The sequence below is a fragment of the Dermacentor variabilis genome, chromosome 4, assembly GCF_050947875.1.
Source record: "Dermacentor variabilis isolate Ectoservices chromosome 4, ASM5094787v1, whole genome shotgun sequence".
NCBI classification, from domain to species: Eukaryota; Metazoa; Arthropoda; class Arachnida; order Ixodida; family Ixodidae; genus Dermacentor; species Dermacentor variabilis.
In genome coordinates this window covers 14,081,522-14,106,615 of record NC_134571.1, presented here as the reverse complement: position 1 = coordinate 14,106,615, position 25,094 = coordinate 14,081,522, and the positions used below count along the sequence as shown (strand labels likewise).

Below are 25,094 nucleotides of genomic sequence, written 5' to 3'. Positions count from 1 at the left end.
GAATACCTTAAAACTTGATTTTCTAATGCTAAATCTCAAACCTAAATTCTCGCCTTCCTGTCTACAGATATTAGCCAGACGTTGCAAATCACTTTGCTTGTTAGCTAGCAACACAATGACGTCCGCATGAAATAAACCTGGAAGCTGCTGCTCTACTACTCTACCTGCCTGTTTATACAAGAGATTAAACCCGATATTACTTCTTGTGCCCTCCCCATCCTCACCATGTACATTATAAACAGCAGTGGGGATAAAGGGCACCCCTGCCTCAGTTCCTTGTTGATATTAACTTTCTCCTCGCTCCTCATCCCTTCCCATTCAACGCAAATGGTATTTTCTAGGTAAATCTCTCTCAAAAGCTGTACCCAAGCAACCCTAGCTGACTGCCGATGCTTGGCCGATTGTTGAGAAATAGTAGGAAGCCGGCTTCACTGGCCACCTGCCTTCCAAAAACAGTCGGCCCGATGTCTACTTCCAGCTACATCAGCACGCTCGTCGGTGCGACAAGCTGGCAATGCATCGGGCCGGCTTTAGTTGCCGATTGAACTTTGAATCCACATATCTTTTTGTTAGATAGCATAAAGTATATTGCACTAAGTATATAACTACGTTAATAACAAGCATTTTTCATGCTGCCACAGCCGATGCAGACTGCAGAAGCCCCAGACTGCGACTCTGGACTTTTTCATTTTTAATGAGTTTGCTCGTGGTTTCAACCCGCGTTTCGCTAAAAGGCCACATTTTTTGTTTGTCCACATTGATAAAACACTTTGCATTGCTGTTAAACTAATTCATTTGCAGTCGGCCCGGTACGACTGGGCTGGAGGTGCCTTTTTGCATGAACCATGGCAAGCAGAAATACTAATTAAACACTCTGTAAAAAACACAAGAAAGAATGCGACCTCATTGCGAAATTTGAGTGTGAACGAACAAGCAATGTAAAGGATACAGTCTTTTAAAGCTTGTTAGAGCCAACGCACATGCCTACTTTCAACGACAGGCTGATATAGCCTCTGGCTAAGAGAAAATAAAATAGAAGTAAAGAAAAACAGTCCAGAGGCGGGGAAGAATGCGGCCAAGAGGGGAGAACTGAGCGCAAGGCCGGGTAGCGTGGCCGGGTAATCGCAGTATCGAGCTAGTTGGGGAAAGAAGAAAAAAAAAAGAAAAGAAAAAATTCGCGCCACCAAGGAAGGCAGGCAGAGAAGCACGAGAAACTTTTCGACCGTTCTTTTTTTCCCTCCATGTTTTCGACTAGTCTCTGCAGCTGGGTGACATCTTCTGGAGTTGTACGCTGCGCTTGCGGCCGAGAAGCCAGTGGTGTCTGTCGTCAGCAAATCTTAAATAAATGGTGCGATCTATCTGAGTCCAAGATGAGAAATTCAGAAACACGCCTAAGGCAGCACCACAAAAGCACTTGCATGTGGAATAATTAACGTGGGTGCATGCACTGTAGTGCGTCGTAATAAATGTACAGACTAATTGGAATACATTTTTTTAAACAGTATAGTTATACCTATACAGCTTTACCTAATATACTTATAAATTTCTGTCTGAAACCATGGAATGGCTTACAATAGTCACTATTATACAGGTTTCTTTTTTTCTTGTCCATCAAAGCTGCTGTCAACTTTATGTTTTCACATATAGCGTTTTCATATTCACCCTTGTGCAAGACGAAGGACCTCCTGGATAATGGCACCCCTTCCCATATGGCAGACTGCGCACTGCACGCAGGCACCCCCATAACCTAGCTGCCATGTAACCTATAGCTCCCATGTAAAAACAAAAAAAAGCTTCGTCATTAGAATATCCGACTCACCCATATTCTGCCTCAGTATACGAAATCGCATCCGTCGGAAGTATCATTGTGGATATTTTATATATGAAAGATGTCCAGTCTTCTTTTGGCATATATACGAAGAAAAAAAGTCGTTTATTATGATCGAACTTTCGGTTTCTGCGTTAGAATATATATGTTTTCTGGTTCATATATGGGGCTATGATGGACTACCCCACTCAATATGAGCTACAACGCGAATGCGAGTGGTAAAGCTGTCGCGCGTTGTAGCTTGTACTGAACGCGCTGGTACGTGTCAAATCGAGACAACCGAGCGGCCAAAATAACGTCTACTTGTTAAAAACATATACCATAATGCATAAACTGAGATTTACGCCTAAATGATAATGTATTTTTAGTCAATGCCATAATGTAGCGAATGGGTACAACCACGGTAAACAACCACACACAGACACATCGCTCAAGTGCCTGGATGCTGGCGTAAGCTGACTATTGTTGTTTACCTTATACAAAACAATAACAATAATATAACGATACTATAAAAGAAGCTGTTCCTTACGAGCTGCTACCAGTGTCACCAGCTATAGGAGAGGTTGTGCAGAGTGAGAGCATGTGAGCCAGAGAAGAGGCGACACACAAGAGATATGCACTTGCACAAATATAGCGACAGTTTTTTTTTCCCAAAATTTCCGACATCGAAATGCACCTCCCATTATATTCAGGTTCGTGACACGAACGTAACGTGTTGCATTCTTCTTTTACTTTATCTAGTGCTGACATTTCACCGTGCGCAAGAGCACGCGAGCTGGGAGTTGGCGCTGTGCATTTCGCAGCGCCTTTATCCTCCCAATTTAGAACACTCCCAGTGCCACATCAATGTGACTGTGCAGTGTATTAATCGAAGCCTTGTGCAAGACAATCGGCGGTGAAGTCGACCGGTGAAACACGGCATGAAGGCTTTGCCGTGTTCAATTCTATTACAGGTACGTATTTCTGAAGTGCTGCCTGCCGAATAACTTCGCACGGGGGGCAGAAACCGTTCCCGCCGACGGTGACAAAGAAGCCAGCAGTAAGAACGAGTAATTGTGCAGGCACTCCTCCTTTCACTGTATTTTGCAACGGCAGTTCACAGTAACGAGGAATAAATTGATCCTTGCGAGCAACCGCTTTTATGCGTCGTTTCCCGTTTCCTTGCGGCATCACTCCGCGTAAATATATATATATATAAATTTTTTTTTTGCAGAGACCGAAAGTCCCCTCTCATGTTATATTCGTGGTCGTGTCATTTACGTGCCTACATGTACAGTGAGTGTTTAATTGGTTTCTTAGTGACGTGTCACATGGGACCATGTGCACTGTTCAACAGCTGCTGAGCCGATTCGTATATTCAAGAAGCTGTGTAGATGCAGCTTTGTCTTGCAGAGGCCGCTAAATTTAATGTCTAGTCATTGGTCACAAGAAAAGCGAGCATAATAAAGTAACGTGGCTCGAAAAGTCTTCAACAGTGGTTCAGGCAGGAACAACACTTTACTTTGAAATTGAGCCTTTACGCCACGCGTTTACAAGTGGCACTGCGTTCCGACAGGCTGCGCAGTGCTTTGAAGAAAAAGTGAGAGGCAGCAATTATTTTTTAAATTTTTGTGTAACAAATGTTGACGGACGAATATATGATGACGGAATATAGACCAGCTATACAAAAGCGATGAAGGCGGTTCGTCACACGGAAAACAGCAACCGTCACATACAGAAGTTAGTGACAGTTCATGTGGCAGTTGGGTCAACTTCTGGCTATAGGATGGTTCTGTGTTTTGTTTTGGACTGATCGAACTCTAGTAATTAGACCGGATTATGAAACCAGAATCAAATTTATTCTCGCTATATATGCGGGTGCGCATGCAACGACCACTATTATGAGAGCACTAGTACGTTGAGACCAGTGTGCAAGTCAGAGGAAGTAGAGATACTACGGAAGTATTATAGTTCCTTTACGAAAAATCACAAGATTTCAATACTTCGAAAACGGATATGTTTTTAACACTATTACATTGTTCGTTCTTGCTTTCCTTTTGTCTAGGTGTACTATCAAGAAAATAACTATTTAACGAGGAACAAATTAATGCAGCGGTGGCGTAGAGGTAGAACACCCGCCTCGCGTGCAAGAGGTCCGTGGTTCGAATCCCGGTGCCGGCAATTTTCCACCGGATTAAAAAAACAAAAAAATCCGCGTGTTGATAAAATTGCACAAACAGGCCTGGAGTGTGGCCTGATCCCGGTGACCAGAACCGGTAACGCACTCCCTCACCAGAGCAAGATTGGCCACCCTGGTGCAGTACTTGGCCACAACCTCCTATATGAACACAACAATCAAATCCCGGCCCTCAGTCCCCAGCAGCTGCGAAGCAACTGACCACGGCGGCGGTCAGACCTGCGACGCAGCAGAGGGTGCTAAGGATCACTGGCTCCAGACAGGCCGCCATTGGAATATGAACCTGGCAACGTTTAACGCTAGAACGTTATCTAGTGAGGCGAGTCTAGCAGTGCTATTGGAGGAATTAGAGGGCAGTAAATGGGATATAATAGGGCTCAGTGAAGTTAGGAGGCCAAAAGAAGCATATACAGTGCTAAAAAGTGGGCACGTCCTGTGCTACCGGGGCTTAGCGGAGAGAAGAGAACTAGGAGTCGGATTCCTGATTAATAAGAATATAGCTGGCAACATACAGGAATTCTATAGTATTAACGAGAGGGTGGCAGGTCTTGTCGTGAAACTTAATAAGAGGTACAAAATGAAGATTGTACAGGTCTACGCCCCTACATCCAGTCATGATGACCAGGAAGTCGAAAGCTTCTATGAAGACGTGGAATCGGCGATGGGTAGAGTGAAAACTAAATACACTGTACTAATGGGCGACTTTAATGCCAAGGTAGGCAAGAAGCAGGCTGGAGCCAAGGCAGTGGGGGAATATGGCATAGGCACTAGGAATAGCAGGGGAGAGTTATTAGTAGAGTTTGCGGAACAGAATAATATGAGGATAATGAATACCTTCTTCTGCAAGCGGGATAGACGAAAGTGGACGTGGAGGAGCCCGAACGGCGAGACTAGAAATGAAATAGACTTCATACTCTGCGCTAACCCTGGCATCATACAAGATGTGGACGTGCTCGGCAAGGTGCGCTGCAGTGACCACAGAATGGTAAGAACTCGAATTAGCCTAGACCTGAGGAGGGAACAGAAGAACAGAAGGTGCAGCGGTGGCGTAGAGGTAGAACACCCGCCTCGCGTGCAAGAGGTCCGTGGTTCGAATCCCGGTGCCGGCAATTTTCCACCGGACAAAAAAAAAAAAAAAAATCCGCGTGTTGATAAAATTGTACAAACAGGCCTGGAGTGCGGCCTGATCCCGGTGACTAGAACCGGTAACGCACTCCCTCACCAGAGCAGGATTGGCCACCCTGGTGCAGTACTTGGCCACAACCTCCTATGAACACAGCAATCAAACAGAACAGGTATTTGGCTTTAACTCAGGAAGAGGACCTTAGTGTTGAAGCAATGAACGACAATCTTGTGGGCATCATTAAGGAGTGTGCAATGGAAGTCGATGGTAACTCCGTTAGGCAGGATACCAGCAAACTATCGCAGGAGATGAAAGATCTGATCAAGAAACGCCAATGTATGAAAGCATCTAACCCTACAGCTAGAATAGAACTGGCAGAACTTTCGAAGTTAATCAACAAGCGTAAGACAGCTGACATAAGGATGTACAATATGGATAGAATTGAACGTGCTCTCAGGAACGGAGGAAGCCTAAAAACAGTGAAGAAGAAACTAGGAATCGGCAAGAATCAGATGTATGCGTTAAGAGACAAAGCCGGCAATATCATTACTAATATGGATGAGATAGTTCTATAGATATTTATACAGTGCCAGTGGCACCCACGACGATAATGGAATAGTCTAGAGAAATTCGAAATCCCGAAGGTAACGCCGGAAGAAGTAAAGAAAGCCTTGGGAGATATGCAAATGGGGAAGGCAGCTGGGGAGGATCAGGTAACAGCAGATTTGTTGAAGGATGGTGGACAGTTCGTTCTAGAGAAACTGGCCACCCTGTATACGCAATGCCTCATGACCTCGAGCGTACCGCAATCTTGGAAGAACGCTAACATAATCCTAATCCATAAGAAAGGGGATGCCAAAGACTTGAAAAATTATAGGCCGATCAGCTTACTGTCCGTTGCCTACAAAATATTTACTAAGGTAATCGCAAATAGAATCGGGAACACCTTAGACTTCTGTCAAGCAAAGGACCAGGCAGGATTCCGTAAAGGCTACTCAACAATAGACCATATTCACACTATCAATCAGGTGATACAGAAATGTGCGGAATATAAACAACCCTTATATGTAGCTTTCATTGATTACGAGAAAGCATTTGATTCAGTCGAAACCTCGGCAGTCATGGAGGCATTACGGAATCAGGGTGTAGACGAGCCGTATGTAAAAATACTGAAAGATATCTATAGCGGCTCCACAGCCACCGTAGTCCTCCATAAAGAAAGCAACAAAATCCCAATAAAGATAGGTGTCAGGCAGGGAGATACGATCTCCCCAATGCTATTCACAGTGTGTTTACAGGAGATATTCAGAGACCTGGATTGCGAAGAATTGGGGATAAAAGTTAATGGAGAATACCTTAGTAACTTGCGATTCGCTGATGATATTGCCTTGCTTAGTAACTCAGGGGACCAATTGCAATGCATGCTCACTGACCTGGAGAGGCCAAGCAGAAGAGTGGGTCTAAAAATTAATCTGCAGAAAACTAAAGTAATGTTTAACAGTCTCGGAAGAGAACAGCTATTTACAATAGGCAGCGAGGCACTGGAAGTCGTAAGGGAATACATCTGCTTAGGGCAGGTAGTGACGGCGGACCCGGATCATGAGACGGAAATAATCAGAAGAATAAGAATGGGCTGGGGTGCGTTTGGCAGGCATTCTCAGATCATGAACAGCAGGTTGCCACTATCCCTCACGAGAAAAGTGTATAATAGCTGTGTCTTACCAGTACTCACCTACGGGGCAGAAACCTGGAGGCTTATGAAAAGGGTTCTACTCAAATTGAGGACGACGCAACGAGCTATGGAAAGAAGAATGATAGGTGTAACGTTAAGGGATAAGAAAAGAGGAGATTGGGTGAGGGAACAAACACGAGTTACTGACATCTTAGTTGAAATCAAGAAAAAGAAATGGGCATGGGCAGGACATGTAATGAGGAGGGAAGATAACCGATGGTCATTAAGGGTTACGGACTGGATTCCAAGGGAAGGGAAGCGTAGCAGGGGGCGGCAGAAAGTTAGGTTGGCGGATGAGATTAAGAAGTTTGCAGGGATGGCATGGCCACAATTAGTACATGACCGGGGTTGTTGGAGAAGTATGGGAGAGGCCTTTGCCCTGCAGTGGGCGTAACCAGGCTGATGATGATGATGATGATGAAATTTTAATCAAGTGGATATTGCGTTAAACAGTTCTCGTAATATTCATTTGCACAGTGGAAAGAGTCAAGTAAAATTGTTTGCGAACAGCATGTTAATTGTAAACGGCCCTGTCGCATCACAGCAAAAACTGTCAGACTCTCAGATTTTACAGTTCTAGAAAAACATTTCGGTTGGATGTTTTCACTGGGGAGTGTGAAAGGAGTGATTGTACAAAGCGAAGAGATGTCAAAATATGAAATTTTTGTAGCAATTGTGAGTTTGTCTAAGAATAATTAACGTTGCATGCCAATGAATGTCTGTCATACAAATGGAGCATTTCTTCTGTCGACGTATATTTGACTGGGAAGAACTAAAGTTAGATCAAATTATTCTAACCTTTGCTCAATGAACTAATGACGTTCAACAATCAAGCAGTTGAGAATTAATAAATTTATGGTACATCATGAGTGTTTCTTCAAGCTCAGTCTCCTGTGAGGCACATGTACCATTTTTATGCAAAGCTCCCTGGAAGGCGTATTGACTGTGCATGCATGCATGCACATATCAAACTCTATGCACACAGACACAATGCATTGAAGATGAATGTTTATTAGACGCGATGCATTGAAGATGAATGTTTATTAGACGCGATGCATTGAAGATGAATGTTTATTAAAATTCACATGATTTATTTCTGCCTTGTAAAGGTACAGACAGCGGAGGTGCAGAAAAAGCTGTCACATACAGCTTGACAAAGCTGCAGCCGCTTTTCTCTTGGCAGCGGCTTCACAGAAAGACTTTTAAAACAAAGGTAATTGCACGGTGTAATAACAGTTACACAATAATGAGCAAGAACAAAAGAAAACAAACAAGATTATAGAATATTTCGACAATATTCACATAAAGAAAAACAGCACCTACATGGTAACATACATAGCACCCAAAGTACTGTTTGACGCATTGAAGAGGTCAAAATTATTATATACATAAGCTATATACATATTCGTATAGAGCTACCAATCCCTGCAAAACCTAGATAGCAGATTTTCATTACATACGCACGCATGCACACAACACACACACCAAGAAGGAAACAGCGGCGCGCTCATAGGCAGTGCCTGAAAAAAAAAATATGAAAAAAAGAAAAGTGTGGGGAACTGCGGTCATCTTGCGCTGTCGCATCTCCCTCTCCCAGAAGGAATGAAAAGTTCTTGGAAAGCAGGGATGGGTGATTCCCTCCATCAGCATCAGCTCCCACCAGCGAGGACGTGGCGAGAAAGCGAAGCGGGGCTTTCTTTGCTATCTATTTTTTTCTTCGTCAGGCGCAACGCTGCCTGCTCGCAGGGGTGCAGGCAGGGCGGCAGGGGCGCCAGTCCCCGCCAAATGCTAGCTCTGGACGCCAGCTCGTTTCGCGTCTCCACAGCTTGCTAGACTAGTTGGCGCATTTCTGTAGTTGGCGCATTTCATAAACGCAAACTACAGTAAGTAACACGGGCAAGAAGAACGCAAGCCCTTTCCATGGAGTGGAGCTGCCGTGTCTCGCCGTGCAAAATATGCGTACTCGTAAGTGGCATTTTAATTTCACGTTGTGTAGTGCGTATCCATCTTTGTCAAGTGAACAAACCTTGCTTTGTATTGTGGAAGTGGTTTTGCAACGTATGAACTCTTTGTTTTTTCTTACAGGAAGAAAGAAAGAAGAGCTTTATATGAGAATGGATCAATCGTTCAAGAGTTGGAACAAGGAAATGTGAGACGTACTTTCAGGTACATATTTTTTATATAAATTTTTCGTCTTGTAAGCGTGATGCATTTTTCTTTATTTTTTTTCTAGGAAACACTGGAACGACACTACTTAAATTGAAGCATAGTATGCGAATAACCTGCTACGCTCCGAACTGTTATGACGATTTGGGAAGAAATCAGGTAAGACGCTTGTACGGTTGTCATTGCGATAAAGTCATATTTCGAAGCCGCTTTGTTCCCACAGATGGAAAAACAAAACTGTAAATACCCAGTACTGTACAATATACGTCTGGTGCATTGCAGGTAAGAATGGATTGTGTGTGGCACTTTTTCGCATGTGGACTAGAGTAGATAGGAGCATCAGACAAAATGACATGTACGTGGAACATTGCGGATAACCAATATGTAAGTTGTTCCTCAATTGTTCTGCTGTCGCATTTTCGTAGTTTACGTGTAATGTTTTGTCACCACAGTCTCGATGTGATGTAAACCTTTATACTTATTGCGTGGCAGTCTGCATGCTATTTTGTTTGTGCAACCATGTATTGTCGTATTCATCTATCGCGCTGCCTGGATGTATTTTTTTTCACGTTGCAGAAGTTGAACACACTAATATTCACTGAAGATGCATCGTATATGTCTATTACATGTATGTGCAATGACGAAATAATTATTTTGTCTGTGACTGTGCCAGGATCGGGATTTCTTGCACACGAATGGGAAAAAGTCCACTAAATCGTCTACGTGGTTCACAGAGTTATTCATTATGATATTATTTGTTTGTTCATTTGTTTCAGTTTCTATGAGCACTGTAACTATCCAAACTTCGCGCTCGACGGGGACAGAGAAATGCCGGATACTGTACCGTTCAGAGCCAAGAGTATGGAAACGGCTGAAGAAGAGCCTCCCGGGCAGTATGGGAAAGTCTCACAGCGGACCAGCGCTGTCCTTTAGCTGTATCATACTATTTCAGGGAACAAAGACTACTTGCAAATTGTTAACACTGCTGCACGAAAAAATTAATGTATTTTATGGTTGCAAAATAAAACACCTAAAAAGAGGAAACATTGCACTCACGTGTTTGTTTTGTTGCGTGTCACATATTTAACTACCGGGTACAGAGAATAATTAAAGGTGCTTAATTATGTTTCACATGTGAGTGTATTGATTGTGAGTGAGAGTTTAATGCCTCTAATAAACTATATCGTTGGCCTGAAAACGTAACACGCAGCAAAAAGAAAAACCTTATGTGTTTTTTTAATGTAATAAAATATTAAGAAAAAAAATGTCCGCACGCAACCGATGGCCAACGGCAAACTGGAGCTTACGAAATGTTGGGTCGTAGTTGGCCCATGCGCAGTGCGGACTCGGCCACGTCGGCTACAGAGTCAGTTGCCAATGGTCGCTAGACGTGAGGCCAGTGTCAATCCCCAATGCCCTCCATCGGGTGTCGAGGTCGGGCCAATCGTTTTTCAGTCAGCCAGGGACGTCGGGCCAATTTTGTAATGGGAACTTTCTGCTGCTTGGGTAGACAATCGTCGCCTAAGCCTTCCCCTTCCAGAATATCCCACAAAATGTTGCAGTCTACGTTGTCATACGATCCTGCAATCTCTAAAAAGGCCACATATAACAGTCTGGTTTCTACTCTTGATATTTCAATATATTGAGTAAGAACAAATAAGTTATCACCCAAATGCCTTCCTATTCTGAAGCCATTCTGAAGTTCTCCCAAAATGCCATTATTCTCTGCCCATGCTTGCAGCTTTAATTTGATTGCCTGCATTGCTAATCTGTATATTACCGATGTAATGGCCAACAGTCTATACAAGTGAATCCTATCTTTGTCCCCCTTACATTTATAAATTTATTCTACTTTGTCGCCAACTGTCTGGTATATTCTATCTTTTAAGGTTTTTTCCACTGCTTTCACCCGAGCTTCCGTACTTATTGATCCTAGTTTATTAATCAGACTAACGGGAACCTCGTCTGGCCCTGTGGCTGTCCACTTGGGAATTTTCTCTTCAGCTTTCTTCCAGTTGAAATTTGTCCGCACCAGCTCCTTTTGCATCTGGTTCTTTTTCATGCTCCTTTTTTCTTCAAATACAACCTCGTCCTTGCCTTGAAAGATTCAGCTGTTATTTTTTGGATGTAATTTAATGCCGCTTACCCTTTGTTTGTTTCCATCTTCATCTAGGATATGTTGTTGTATTGTTGTTGACTTCCTGCCTAATAATTTTATGTAGTTCCAAAATATTGGATCGGCCTTTTTGTCACGTATTTCTAACAACCAACTTTCACTTTCACCTTTTATCTTTGCTTGAATCAGTATTTGAACCATAGACTTTTTCTCCCGGCATATTTCCCATTTACTGGCCACTTCATCCTGCGGCAACTGTGCTTCCTTTGCTTGCCTGTGCTCTCGGGATGCTTTCTGTCATTTAGCAATTGCTTGTCGTATCTACCTGTTCCACCAGCTTTTCGGTTTCTTTTTTCCTTTACAACGAACATGTTTCTTTTGCTATATTTCTGTTGTCATTACACTTGGACGCTCACTATATTCCTACTCTTTACTTGCCCATTTGCCAAGTTTCTCCTCGACTCTTGCGACTATATTTGTTATTTGTTCAGCGTTCAAATTTGAACTTGCCATTTTGCACTCCTTGCTCTCTTTCCCAACTACATATCCCATCTTCAAAATGATGCGTTTATGGTCACTCCCTATGCTGCTATATCCTTCGTCGTCAATGACCATTTCTCTCAACTTAACATGAATTCCTTCTGTCATCAGACAGTAATCAATGGTTGATTGCCAGTTTCCCACTTCCCAAGTGATCTGCCCTTCACACTTGGGCCCTGTATTCACGATAACGAATTGATGTTGCTCACAAAGATCACACTTGGGCCCTGTATTCACGATAACGAGGTGATGTTGCTCACAAAGATCTAGCATTGACTTCCTGTTGTCGGTGTAGCCATCTAGATCCTGTATGTGGGCATTCATGTCACCCAATAGGATAATTTCGGCATCATTCCCGAAACCCTTAATATCAGCACTTACGCATTCCACTAACTCTTGATTCTTTGTGCAATTATTTCCGGTCCCCAAATATGTTACACCCAGCGAAGTTTCTTTCTCACTCATTGTACCTAATAACCAAAGATGCTCTTGACATTTTGAATTTACTCTGTTCTATTTGGCTACCTGATGGATGAGCATTGTGACTCCCCCTCCCTTTTTTCCGACGTCTGTTGCATTGGGCACACACACCTCACACACAATTATTTGCTTATTAAGACACACCAACATGTGAGAAATGACAAGAACCACTAACAGTCATGCATATATTACTGACATCTGCACACATTGAAATACACAGACGAAACTGTTTGCACAACTTCTATCAAATACAAATACCTTTACACCCTGCTTTAATTTTAAGTGATCCGCTAGTCCCATTATTTGACATGCATAAATTTCTAGACACTGGATTTTTTACATAAAATATAGATTATTAACATATGCCCTTCCTAAACTGGATTTTATAACACCTCGTGTTCGGCGCAGCACAGCCTTAGCCACTTTTGCGCCATTAAACCACACTTAACTAATATTAGTTCTGTTGCACCCTTCCCAAACGTAATTCTCAATCACTGGCGGCTCTTACGAGTCTCTATGGTGCGTTTCTGTAACTGCATGCACCCCTATTTGTTCTCTATTTAACTGCTCAATCTCTGCCCACTTTCTTAGCCGCCCTGCATGTTGATGTAGCCTATTTAAGCTCTCTTGGTTTCTACTCGTTTCGCCGCGTGCTGGCAGCTGCAGTAAGCAGCCGTTCAAGGAAGGTTACCGCTCGATCTTCTGGAACACGGAGCAACCTCCCTAAACGGCTTTCCGCAGCTGCCGGCAGGCGGCGAAACAAATTTATGGTATCGCCGTCGCGCCACCAGCTGCAACTCCATAAGCAATGGCAACTTTGCATTCTTCCTCTTAAAGCTCGAGCAGTTAACGGTGCCAAGTGTACACTGAACGACGTAGACTCAAAGATGCAATATTTCTGCGTAATTTCAGCAGGAACAGCGTGCGACGGTAAGCACAAAATATTCTTTTGATTGAGCCAAAAATGCACGTCCCTGTACAAACTTGCAGCAATTGTCGGGCACCATAGAGTTTCCTAGTATGAAACTCCAATGTTGCACCCGAAACGCTGTAGTGTTTTGCTCTAGCCGCCGAATGTGTGAGCCTGTGTGGCAAGCGCAAGACATCAGATATCAAAATTGGTTCTGCTTTATTAAGTGAAAGAAACAAAAAAGCAACTGCTACCAGCCGACAACCATAGCATAATTAGGGAATATTTTACGAGCAAGAAACGTAAGCAAGAACTGACCGCGACGGTACCGCGCAACAGATCGGTGGCACCCAAACTTGTTCAAGGATATAACGGTTATAGTTAAATGTTTACGGCGAAATATAGGAGCTGTCAATGATGGTAGTCTCCTCGCGTCCCGCCAGTCTTTGAGATCAGTTGAACATCAGTTATTTTCAATTCTCGGCTGACCGCTTTGCACATATCGTAGACGGTTAGAGCCGCGACAGTTACGGCGCTCAGTGCCTCCATTTCGACGCCAGTTTTTCCCGTACATTTGGCATAACTTTCGACAAGCACTTCGTAGGTGTTTTCCAAAAGTGTCAACTTCACGTCTACTTTGGTCAGAGCCAATGGGTGACACAGCGGAATCAGCTGGGATGTCTGTTTAGCTGCAGCGATTCCCGCAATCTGGGCAACGGTCAGAACGTCGCCTTTCTTCATATTGTTGGATTTCACAAGTTCATAGACGTGCTTTCCCAGCAGGACACGCCCAGATGCAGTTGCTGTCCGCACTGACTCCGGTTTTTCCGCAACATCAACCATCCGTGCACCGCCTTGTTCGTCCACATGCGTCAAAGTTCCTCTACCATAGCTTGAGAGCAGACGACGACCAACACACGCGCGAGATAGACCATGCAGGGCCACTTGCCTCCATGAAGCCGCCGGAGAACCCGTACTGCCAAAGCGCTTGCCTAACGCATGTGCAAATAGTACCATAACTGCGTTTAGAAGTTTCACGCGCTATGACGAAGGATAGAATAAACGATGATGCTATCACAGAAGGGAAACTGCATGAAACTGTACCATGACTGTACCTTACGGAAATAACAGTAGTGGTGGCGTTGTGAACTAAAATCAGAGAGAATAGTCAGATGCATGCTCAGAAGGGTTTGGGTGCGAGCTAGTTGGTACGGATCATTCATATTTAAAACAGTGCCAAAAAACACGGACAAGAGAGCATAGAGTTTCCTACAAAAATTATGTAGGAAACGCTATGCAAGGGAGGACACAGGACAGCGCTAAAGGACGCAATTGAGAGATGGCGCTAGCAAAATAAAAACAAATCATCATTACTGAATAGGGTCACTGCGGTAGCGGTTACGAGACATTCATTTCAGGGATCGCCAGCCGTTTGTGCGCAGGCGCGAGTAAAAGCTAGCGTGAGAGAGAAAATCTGGGGGCTTTTGCTCCTTGAATATATGACTACAGAACACCTATGATATGACTACCAACGCTCCTAAGTGTCGTCGAGTGCCTCGATTCGTCGGGGCTCTCGGCGAGACTCTAGGATTGTCTGCAAAGACGGATAGCCTCACGGCTGTCTAAACAACTCTAGGCTACTCGAGCTGCCCCAACCATAGAGTTTCCTTGGCCCCAACCATCTGGCTCCTGCTGGATCACCGCCCCCTGGCATTACCATTCCTACCGGACCCACTGGGCCCTTCCTGCCGGACTGCTCAGCCGCTGCCATGGCGACACTTTAACCCCCTACTCTCCTATCTCCTTTGCTCCCACTATCCCCACCCCTTTTGACGCTGAGCCGTGCTCCCGCAAGGGCGGCAGAAAATAACGTCAACCTTTCCTTATCCCTTCAAGAACCACTTCTCTATATGACTTTGCCTAGGCGCTGGAGGAGGTTTCTTAGCGCGTCTTGTAGGCGTTTGTCCCCTAGACAAGCCGGCATAGCGGAGCTCGGTCGAGTTTGTTTACGCTCCGCCGCTGGCTGCCCGCGCGGTGAGGCAGTGGGCACGGACGTCCCATATGGTGATCGCTGTGTCTGAAGGGGCAAGGTTCTGACTGGTGTTGTATAAGTCACGGGCCTCCTCTTTTCGTCGCGACGATAGATTGGATTTTTTGCAAGCACTGGTCCAGGAGGGCACATGTAACCGCCGAACGGTGGCCTCGCGGGAGCACCTGAGGTTAATAAACCAGGCGGCGCAGGATTTTCAGGGCATCCAAGGTGTGGGGGGATCAAGGCTGGAAGCAGGGCGGCACGTGGGTTGGGGCCGCGGAGGCCGAAGTGTGCCAGGGGGTGTTCGCATAATAAAATTGGCTGCCCGCGATAGCGGACAGCCGATCTTGTACAACTCTGGCACGCGCAGGCCTCGCCGAGCACCAACCGGACCAGTCCGGGTTGTAGCTTTCGCGTCCCCGTTGCCGCTTTGGTGACCTGGAGTCGCCGCCAATAATGCGAAATAATGACACGTTGTTACAATGAGTAAAAAAAATACGATTGAATAAATATATATAACTACGTCCAGCCGCCTACTTAATTAATTTGCGACGCTAATTAAGTTCAGCACTATCGCGCCCCGCGACTTCTGCAACACCAGTCAGAACTGTGCCTCTGAAGGTGCGTCGGACAGTCTTTCTCGCGCCTGCGGCGCTGGTGCTGAGTCATCGTCACCGGCGGCCTTTCATGCTTGCGCTCAACCGCAGTTGCGAAGGCGCAGTGGCGTAGCAACAGGGGGGGGCCGGGGGGCCGTGGGCCCCAGGTGCAAGGGGCCAGTGAGTGGGGGGAGGGGAGAGGGTGTCATATACGTCTGAAGACACCCCTCTTTCCGCCGGCTACATCCGGGGAGGGGGGTGACAGAAGACCTATGGGCCCCGGGTGCCAGACGACCTAGCTACGCCACTGCGAAGGCGCCTAGCTTCTAGATTTTCAATATATGCTGCCCGTGCTCTACTACGGTCGCTACTGCTCCCACAGGAGATGTTACTTGCAAGGTACATCGCCGTAAGGCGCGAGAAAGCTATGATCCGCCACGACTGACTTGGCACGAGAGCCGCAGGTTCGAGACAGTCTGTCCGACACAGCGGTCGCCAAAAGGGGCAAACGCCTACAACACGCGCTAAGAAACCTCCTCCGTAGTGCCTAGAATATAGTAGTGCCTAGATATCTAGGCGGAGTCATATATTCAAGGCATACTCGCTACATGATTCAAGGCATAGAGTTTCTCACTACATCAAGGAGCAAAGGCCCCAGATTTTCTCTCTCGCTCCCGCTCTTACTCGCGCCTGCGCAGAAACAGCTGGCGATCCCTCACATGAACGTCTCGTCAAACGAGCTCCTGGTTGTGCAGGAAAGCATGATAGCTGTAAACAAGTATGGCGTGCGGTGATACTCGTCGTCTGTGCAGCGAAACTGTGAGCGCCACATGAAACTTGGCCTGTTTGAACGCCTATACACGCATCGTTACCGTTCGCAAAGCCACCTTAATGTTTTCATGTTGTCGCGTTTAGGTCTGCCTAGTGTCCAAGGAAGCTTTCTTAAATTGAACTGCTCCAAGTGGTACGCCCCTCGCCTTGGATGCTACATCGTTGTGTTTTCGTTTTATCCATGTTTGTATTCATCACTTGTAAAAAACTCGGTACGAGAGCGCTTAATGCGGCTTTATGCTATCGCACTGCTTCAGTGCATGTATTCGCTTATTTCGATCGATTTATTCTAGCGCGAGCTTGTTTAGCGAAATTTGATGCCGACTTCTGCGCTCAACTCTGTAGATTGCTTTCTTGTCATCGTCTCACGCGCCTTCGTGAGATAGCAGTAATTGTAGCAATTCTGATTTGCATTTGGAATTCTTGTTTTTCGTTTCTTTTGGTAAAAAAAGAGGAAAGAACGGCACAACTTCAATTTCGCTGTGTTTGCTTTCGTGAACTTGGTGCAGGAGTTCGCCATGTCGTTGCCGCCGTATAGTGACAGCCCCCTACCGACGCCTTTTCGCAGTCCAGTGGAAAATGACTTGCCTCCGTCTTACGACGACATCACAAATCCAAATGGTATGCTCTTTTCAGATCTAACGAGCATGCGCGTTACTGCACTTGTGACATTTTTGCACAAAGTATCAACCGCACACATGTGCTGAATGGTCTACCGTGGGTGCGTGAACATGACAGGCTGATCACAGTGTTCCTGCTCGATTTTTCTGCTTATGCAGACCTCGATGAAAGGCCATGATGTATCCGTACGTTTTTCAGGTTGTGGAGCAGCATCTTTTGATGCACTTGAGCTGAGGAAGGAAATGGATCTCGCCGAAGTGAACAAGCTTCTCATCCCACAATGCCTTCTACACTACCCGTTATATGATGAGTTTTGAATTAGTAGAAATACTGATTCTTCGGTTCCATTAAATAATGTTTTTCAATGGTAATAAGAATAGCAGAAGGAAGGACGTGCAGATAAGACACTGGTCACATGTACCGAGGGAGGTTGAAGACGGCTGTCAAATGCACTAGAAACTGTCGTACTGAGAAGTGAGCTAGTTTGTTGACCTGATAGTCCACTGAAATCTCAAGTGGTAAGAAAACCAATGGGAGGAAGAAGACAGAAAATTCTTGTCTTTCTTCCACCGACCTTTCTTTTTTTTTTTTAGCCTCTACGAAACCTGGTGCATTATATGGCTAACAAACTAGCCCACTGTCCAGCTTTAGTAACATTTTATCTCCATCAAAATGTGACTGTCAATCTCATGTCTCAAAAAGCCTTAGGCCATTGAGTAAGAGCAGCATCTAGGTGGACAGAACAGCCAGGGTGCAGAAGTAAGTCTTTTATCACAGAGCCTAATGTTATTGATGCACTGTTACGTAACATATCACTTAATTTTACGTCCCAAACACTGGTCTGACTAAAGCTTCCAATTCCTTGTAACGAGGACCAGGTGCTCTCCTGCTCTGATACTGGCACTTAGTTTTACGAATATATGATTAAAATTTCATCTAGGAAAACAAAAGGTGCTCTCTAATAAAGAGAATGGTTGTGAATAAGTTTGCATACTGGAGCTGGGGTGTAAACTTCGGTATGCACATGCTACTGATGTGACAAATTTTCAAACTCTCTTTTCAAAAACACACTAACTGCTGTTGCTGCATAGGCGATGGCACACCTCCTTGCAGGTTAGCCCAATTGCTTCAAAACAGTAGCTTTACTTGCTTGTGTTTGTAAGTAGGACACTCAACTTCAGATATATTGTAAATGCGTTTCTTAGTCACCAGCATTTTGGGACCGACCGTTGGAGCAGGGCATGGACTCCCAGCACGAGTGACATTCTCGAGCAAAAGTGCTGAAGAGGACCACCCACTATATCATTCCAGTCCTTCTCTACAATTACCCCCAAGAACGAAAAGGGAGCCACCCGGCGGCCTAACAGCTTGTCACTATAAGCGGGTCATAGTAGGTCTTGAGGTGGTCGACGTTGACAATATCTCGTCCATGATGGCGCATGTCCGAAGGCGGTTCAACAGGCTCGATAACGTAGTTGACTGGAGATGTGCATTCGACGACGCAGCAGGGGCCTTCATACTTGGTCAGTAGTTTCGACGAGAGCCCAGGTGCAGTGGAAAGGACCGAGAGCCACACAAGCACTCTGGGAAGGAACGTGGGCGCAGAAGTGGTGTTATCGCGAACGCTCTTCTGGCGCTCTTGGTCATTTGAAATAAAGGCCTGCGTGAGACCGCAGCACTCTTTGGCATGTCTGGCTGTGGCAGAAATAGGCGTGCACTCATATGCGTCCAGCTAGTACGAAAGGATTGTGTCGATTGTGTGCGACGGGTGCCGGCCGTACAATAACAAAAAAGGTGAAAAGCCAGTGGTGCTCTGAGTGGCGGTATTGTAGGTGTAGGTTGTGAAGGGCAGAATGGCATCCCAATTTGTGTGGTCAGAGGCTACATACATCGCGAGCACGTCGCCAAGCGTACGGTTAAAGCATTCTGTGAGGCCATTGATATGCAGTTGGTAAGCAGTAGTTGTGTGGTGCACAACGTAGCACTCTTTGAGGGTGGTTTCGACGACTTCCGACAAGACATGTCTGTGATCGCTGAGCAACTCCTGTGGTGGACCAAGACGCGTTATGAATCGGTGAAACAGGAAGGAGGCAACATTGCACACTGCAGCCACTGGGAGAGCGGCAATTTCGGCGCATCACATGAGGTGGTCAACAGCCACGATGGCCCAGTGGTTACCAGCAGATGTCAGGGGAAGTGGCCCATACAAATCAATGCTGACGCGGCCGGATAGGACGGGTTGCAGACTGGCTGGCGAGAGGCCTGGTGAAGATTTCCGCCGCTGACTATTGGGGCACGAGCGAACAAACTTCTGAACGTAGCTGTACATCCTGCGCCAGTAATAGCGGTGTCAAATGCGCTGGTAAATTTTGAATGCTCCCGAGTGTGTACACTGTGGGTAAGAGTGGAATGACATGCATATTTCAGAACGCAGACTGCGGGGTACTACTAGCAACCACAGGTGGCTATCGGCGGTGTAATTGCATCGGTGGAGTAGGCCGTCGCGAATGACACAATGGTGGGCTTGACGACGTAACATGCCAGTGGTTCATTGTGCTGATGGATCAGAGAGAGAGATACAACTTTACTGTGTCCTTGATGAGGCCCAGGGGTGGCAGGGGTCGGGAGACTAACCCCCCAATCCCCCTCCTTCCTCATATGGCGACCAGTCCTTGCTTTCTGGCAGTGTCTTGGGCTATCCGGACGGCTCAGAGCTACTGTTCTGGGTCCAAGCTGAGCAGCAATGTCTCCCACTGCTTGGCCATAGTTATGATGTGCGTAGTGTTAGTGCGGTGGGTGTTGGTGTGTGAGGCTTTGAGGCATTGCCAGATAATGTGGTCAAGGTAAGCACAGGCCTCGCATGCTTTGCATAGTGGGGAGTATGCATCGGGATAAATTCGGTTGTATAGCATGGCGTTTGGTAAAATTCGCGTCTGAAGTAGTCGCCAAGTGGTGGATTGAGATTTATTCAGTGTTTTGTGTGCTGGGGGTTAGCGTAACCACTCTCTGCGGTAGTCGAGGAGGACTTCTATGGAAGTGACCATTCAATCTCGCACGTGACCAGGATGCAGAACAGAGGGCTGGTCAGGATCGGAAGACGCAAGAGAAGGATGATGCACCCTGTGTGCGAGAGCTCGGGCGGCACCATGGGAGGCTTCTTTTCCTGCCAGACCCGAGATGATCTGGACGCGGCGTTGCCTTGAGGGAGGAGTGCTGGAGAGTATCCTCTGCACTTGCGGCGCTATCAGTCCTCTTGTGTAGTTGCGAATGGCCGTTTTTGAATCGCTGATGATGCAATGTGCATTGGTAGAGGTGTAGGCCAAAGCGATGGCCGTTTCTTCTTATTCTGGTTGAGTGGGGAGTATTGATGCGGTCGCAGCGAGGCGGTACTGCGAGCCCGTGACTACGATGACCGCCATGCCATTCTGGTTGGGGTATTCCGCCGTGTCCACGTAGGCTACGTCAGCGGCTTGGTCATAGTGCTTTTGTAGTCATTTAGCTCTGTCTGCATGTCGCTCCTGATTGTGTTCATGTTGCGAGGTATGGGCAGGATAACTAGCTGAGTGCAAATGTTCGGAGGGATGGCTACTTTTGGTCGAAACTGGGTGGTGTAGGTTATGCCTAGGGTCCCTAGAATGTGCCTGCCCGATGGAATTGGCGAGTCGTTCATATTGGCTAATGCGCTGAGCTTCAATGAGCTCATCTATGGTGTTATGAATGCCGAAGGCACCCAGTTTCTCATTAGAGTTGGAAACAGGAAGATGTAGGGCTTGTTTATAGGCTCTCTTGATCTTGATATTGAGTTTGAGCTTGTCAGTTGCACTGAGGCTAAGGTACGGGGCGACATAGGTGAACCTGCTCAGTGCGTGGGTGGTTACCAGGTGTATCAGATTGTTTTCTTTCATGCAGTGATGTTGCTTTGCAATGCGTGCAATGGGGTGAGTGGTTTGGTGTACATGAGTATCTAATTGCTTGAATATCCATGTTTCTGCCATTTTGTTTGATGCGTAAGCCATTGATACGGATCCTAGGTACAGTAGGTATGACGTAATATTTGTCCAGAAACCTGCAAGGTGGAGAGAAATAATTAAAGGAAAATGAGACATCCACCCAATCGTAGCAATCGCTACAAAGAAAACTCATCACATCACATCATCACTTTATTACCTTAAAGACCCCGGTTAGGGGGTATAACATAAGGGGTGGGTTTACAAATCAAGGTTACAGAGAGTGATCTTCATGAGAAACAAATGTAGTTAAGTTGTCCGCAAAAGTTGATGAACACGTGATGGCTGCAATTTTCCGGGGAAGGCCATTCCAGTCCACTGCTGTGCGAAGAAAAAATGAGGCTGCAAAAGTAGTGGTGCGAGCACGTGCGCGTGCGATTGAGTAAGGATGGGACGTACGGGGGGATATGCGTGCTGGTGGGATGATATACGGTGCTTGATTGAGCAGACTGTGAAATAATTTGAGGAACAAACAAAGACTGGCGATGTGGCGACGCACAGAAAGATTAGCAAGATCAGTTTTACGTTTTAGGGATGATATGCTTATGTCGTATGAATATGAAGAATGGTTGAACCTAGTGGCACGATTTTGTACAGATTCTAGTTCGTTTCTTAAGTATGCCTGGTGCGGCCTCCAGATGGGCGCTGCATATTCTAGTTTCGATCTGATGAGTGATTTGTACGCGAGAAGTTTTATGTCTGATGGTGCGTGACGCAAAGGACGCTTTAAAAAACCGAGAGATCTGTTCGCGGATGATATGATATTGCTGATGTGTGCGTTCCATGAAAGGTCAGAGGATGAGGTGACGCCTAGATATTTGTATGTTTGAACTGTTTCGACAGTGGAGTGGGAGATTAGGTATGAGAATGATAGGGGATTAAGTTTGCGAAGAAAGGAAACGAGCTTGCATTTAGTAGGATTAAGCTTCATTAACCAAAGATCACACCACTGTTGTACAAGGTTAAGGTCATGTTGGAGTGCAGTTTGATCAGAAATCTTTGTAATTGTGCGATAGATGACACAGTCGTCGGCAAATAAACGGATATGGGAGGATACATGTACAGGCAGGTCGTTAATATATATGAGGAATAAGAGGGGTGCGAGTACAGATCCTTGGGGGACGCCGGATGTTACAGGGAGAGAGCTGGAACGGCTATTTTTAATTGAAACAAACTGGGGAGCGTTTGTTGAGAAATGGTGTAATCCATGCGAGAAGGTTAGGGAGCACATTCAGCTAGGAGAGTTTTAGTATAAGGCGTTCCGTATAAGGCGTACCGTATCGAATGCTTTTGCGAAGTCGAGAAAGATTGCATCGGTCTGAAGGTTGAGGTCGAGATTAGAGTGTAGATCATGAAGAAATATGGCATGTTGGGTTTCACAAGATAAAGATTTACAGAATCCATGCTGGGAAGGATGAAAAAAATTGTTAGTGTCAAGGAAGTGCATAATGTGAGAGTATATGACGTGTTCCATAATTTTACATGGGACGCTTGTTAGAGAAATGGGGCGGTAATTTAGGGGGGATTGTTTGTTACCTGATTTGTGGACTGGAATGACCTTGCCCTCTTTCCAGTCGTCTGGTAAGATTCCTGTTTCAATTGAAAGTGAGAAGAGCATCGAAAAATACACTGCAATTATTTCTTTAGTATTTTTTAACAGTTTTGAGTTAATATCGTCGACACCAGCCGATGATGAAAGTTTTAATTTGTCAATGAGTGATGAAATGCCAGCGACAAAAATTTCAACAGGGGCCATCATTGGCAGTGTCGCAGTAGGTGGCGTAGGAAGAGGCAAGTCGGCTTCTTCAGTGAATACGGATGAGAACGCGATGTTAAAAGTGTCAGCACAAACAGTGTCGCTCATAATTTCGTCTTTATCGCTTGTAAGTGTGACGTCATGTGTTTGTTGCGGGTTTATGACTTCCCAAAATTTTCTAGGGTTAGTTTTTAGAATTTTAGCTAAGTCGTTATGATAAAATGTTTCTTGCGCTTTCTGAATTGCAGTGTAATAAGCGTCTTCCGCAGAATAGTACCTGTCCCATGCGCTCGGGCTTCCATCACATTTCGCAGTACGAAAAAGGCGCTTTTTCTTATTTTCGAGTCTTTTAAATTTTTACAGAACCATGGTTTATTTTTATTGGCAAGAAAGCTCGCCGTGGGGATGAATTTATTAGTCAGGTCAGTAATTTTGTCTTTAATCACTAGCCAGTTGTCATTGAGGGAACGGGAACTCGTATGTGTTCTTCAAAAGAAAAGCTTTGCAGTTGAAGAACAATTTGTCCTGGTCCGGAACTCGAACTCGGGACCACTGCTTTTCCAGGGCAGCCACTCTATCATCTGAGCTAACCAGGCAGCTAGCAGATGGCAGCACGAAGTCAAATTTGTCAACAAGTCAAAGTGAAGGCAGGAGTTTGGTGTAATAGTTAGCACTGGGGGGGGGGGGGGGGCGGGGCTAATAATGGCATTGGCGGTTGGTGGCAGTTGGAGGCAGTGGCGGTTGGAGGGTGCTTCGGCCTACAACGTCCATCCTGGAACCTCAACCCCGTACCCAGCACCTCCACCACTTGTAAAGGCATTTATTAGGCACCGGTGTTTGGGACTGACCAGCACGAGCGCCATTCACGAGCAAAAGCACTGAAGAGAATGACCCATTACATCATTCCAATCCTTCTCTACAATTTATATATATATATGCTTATTCGTAAATCATTTTTGCTGAATCCCACAAGGTGGAGGAAGGTTCTTCAAAGGAAACATTGTCATCCACCCGAATGTGGCTTTACGCTACGTTTGTGTGGATGACAATTTTTCCTCTCAGTATATGCTTGCTATATGCAGCTGTTGTCACCTGTTCATAGTATTTGAGTACATTGTTCAAGGCCTCCCTGTTGCTGCTTCATGTTTTTTTTTTCCTTGCAGCTCCTCCTCCATCATACCAGTCACTTTTCGGACAGGTTCGAGAGGTGCACAAAGCATCCAGCGGAGTGATAGACTTCTTGCGGAGCATTATACTCCTATTGCTAGGCACCCGTGAGTTGCCCACCAGCTGAACGTCTTGTCGTTTTGCATGTTTCCACAGCAGATGATTTGGTGTCCTGTGTTCTTGGAGAGTTCTTCATTCTTTTGATATACAGCATACAATGGCGTCACAAAGTAATAAACGCTGGTGAACTATTCTGGGTGCATAAATGTTGTGAAAATCCAGCAGGAAAAAAAACATTTATACATAGTGGAAAAAAAAAAAAACGGCACCGATCTTGCCTTTTTCTGTACTTCAGCTGCATCTCTTTCTTTCTTTATTTCCTTGCGAGATTGCAATAAAGTGTTGAAATATGTAACTGCTTCCGCAGCAATTGATTATGTATATGTGGCTACTTTTTCATTTTTACGGTAACCTGCTGTGTTGGAAGCGCATTCATGCTGAAGTTCTGCATGGGATTTGAAGTACTCGTCAACCTACATTGATGCTGCTGGTATTGTAAGACAGTGGTTATCGTACTTAGCTGTAACAAATCCGTTGCCCAGGTCACAGGTAAATCATATCAGCTAAAAGCATTTTATACAGTGGACTCCCATTGATTAAAATTTCTAGAGACAATGGATTGTTTGGATTCTAGAATTTTTGAATTATCCAAAGTTGAATAAACTGAATTGCAGCTTATTAAGGGAGTAGCTATTCATTCATGCCTAGTCACATTAAAAAAGATATACAACCTGCAGAACCGAAATGATGGACAGATATGTTTTGCTCAATTGCATTCAAGGCAGTTGATCCAGTGATAACATGCACCGCAGCCTGAATAACTGTCGGCAAGCTCCAACTATCAAACTATTCATGGCTGTTGAATATTCTCTGATAAGCTCTTTTTGGCTGCATTTCTTTGCCTAGGTAAGCCAAAATCCTAAAGTCTCTGGCTTGTTTGAATTAAAAGGCTT

General features: G+C 45.3%; 2 protein-coding genes across 11 annotated transcripts in view; one reads left to right on the top strand and one right to left on the bottom strand.

The window, feature by feature from the left end:
- Nucleotides 1–8,736: 8,736 nt before the first annotated feature.
- LOC142578690 (transmembrane protein 272-like) overlaps nucleotides 8,737–25,094 on the top strand; it is a 38,970-nt gene continuing 22,612 nt past the window's right edge. The window contains exons 1-4 of one of the 10 annotated variants that reach the window (XM_075688176.1): nucleotides 8,737–9,025; nucleotides 9,093–13,091; nucleotides 17,040–17,151; nucleotides 24,078–24,188. In XM_075688176.1, coding sequence (XP_075544291.1) covers nucleotides 17,049–17,151; nucleotides 24,078–24,188 — 214 coding nt within the window. In that variant the 5' untranslated portion in view covers nucleotides 8,737–9,025; nucleotides 9,093–13,091; nucleotides 17,040–17,048. Of the gene's footprint in view, nucleotides 13,092–16,007; nucleotides 16,743–17,039; nucleotides 17,152–24,077; nucleotides 24,189–25,094 lie in introns of those variants that run through there. The other 9 variants (XM_075688177.1, XM_075688175.1, XM_075688171.1 and 6 more) reach the window with 9 other exon arrangements.
- On the bottom strand, nucleotides 13,483–13,914 carry LOC142577739 (uncharacterized). The gene has a single exon (XM_075687192.1). The coding sequence runs from the start codon at nucleotides 13,912–13,914 to the stop codon at nucleotides 13,483–13,485; it is 432 nt and encodes a 143-aa protein (XP_075543307.1).

Bases quoted from the DNA above. Each gene is read 5' to 3' on its own strand.
- LOC142577739 (XM_075687192.1), bottom strand. From the start codon at position 13,914: ATGGTTGATGTTGCGGAAAAACCGGAGTCAGTGCGGACAGCAACTGCA.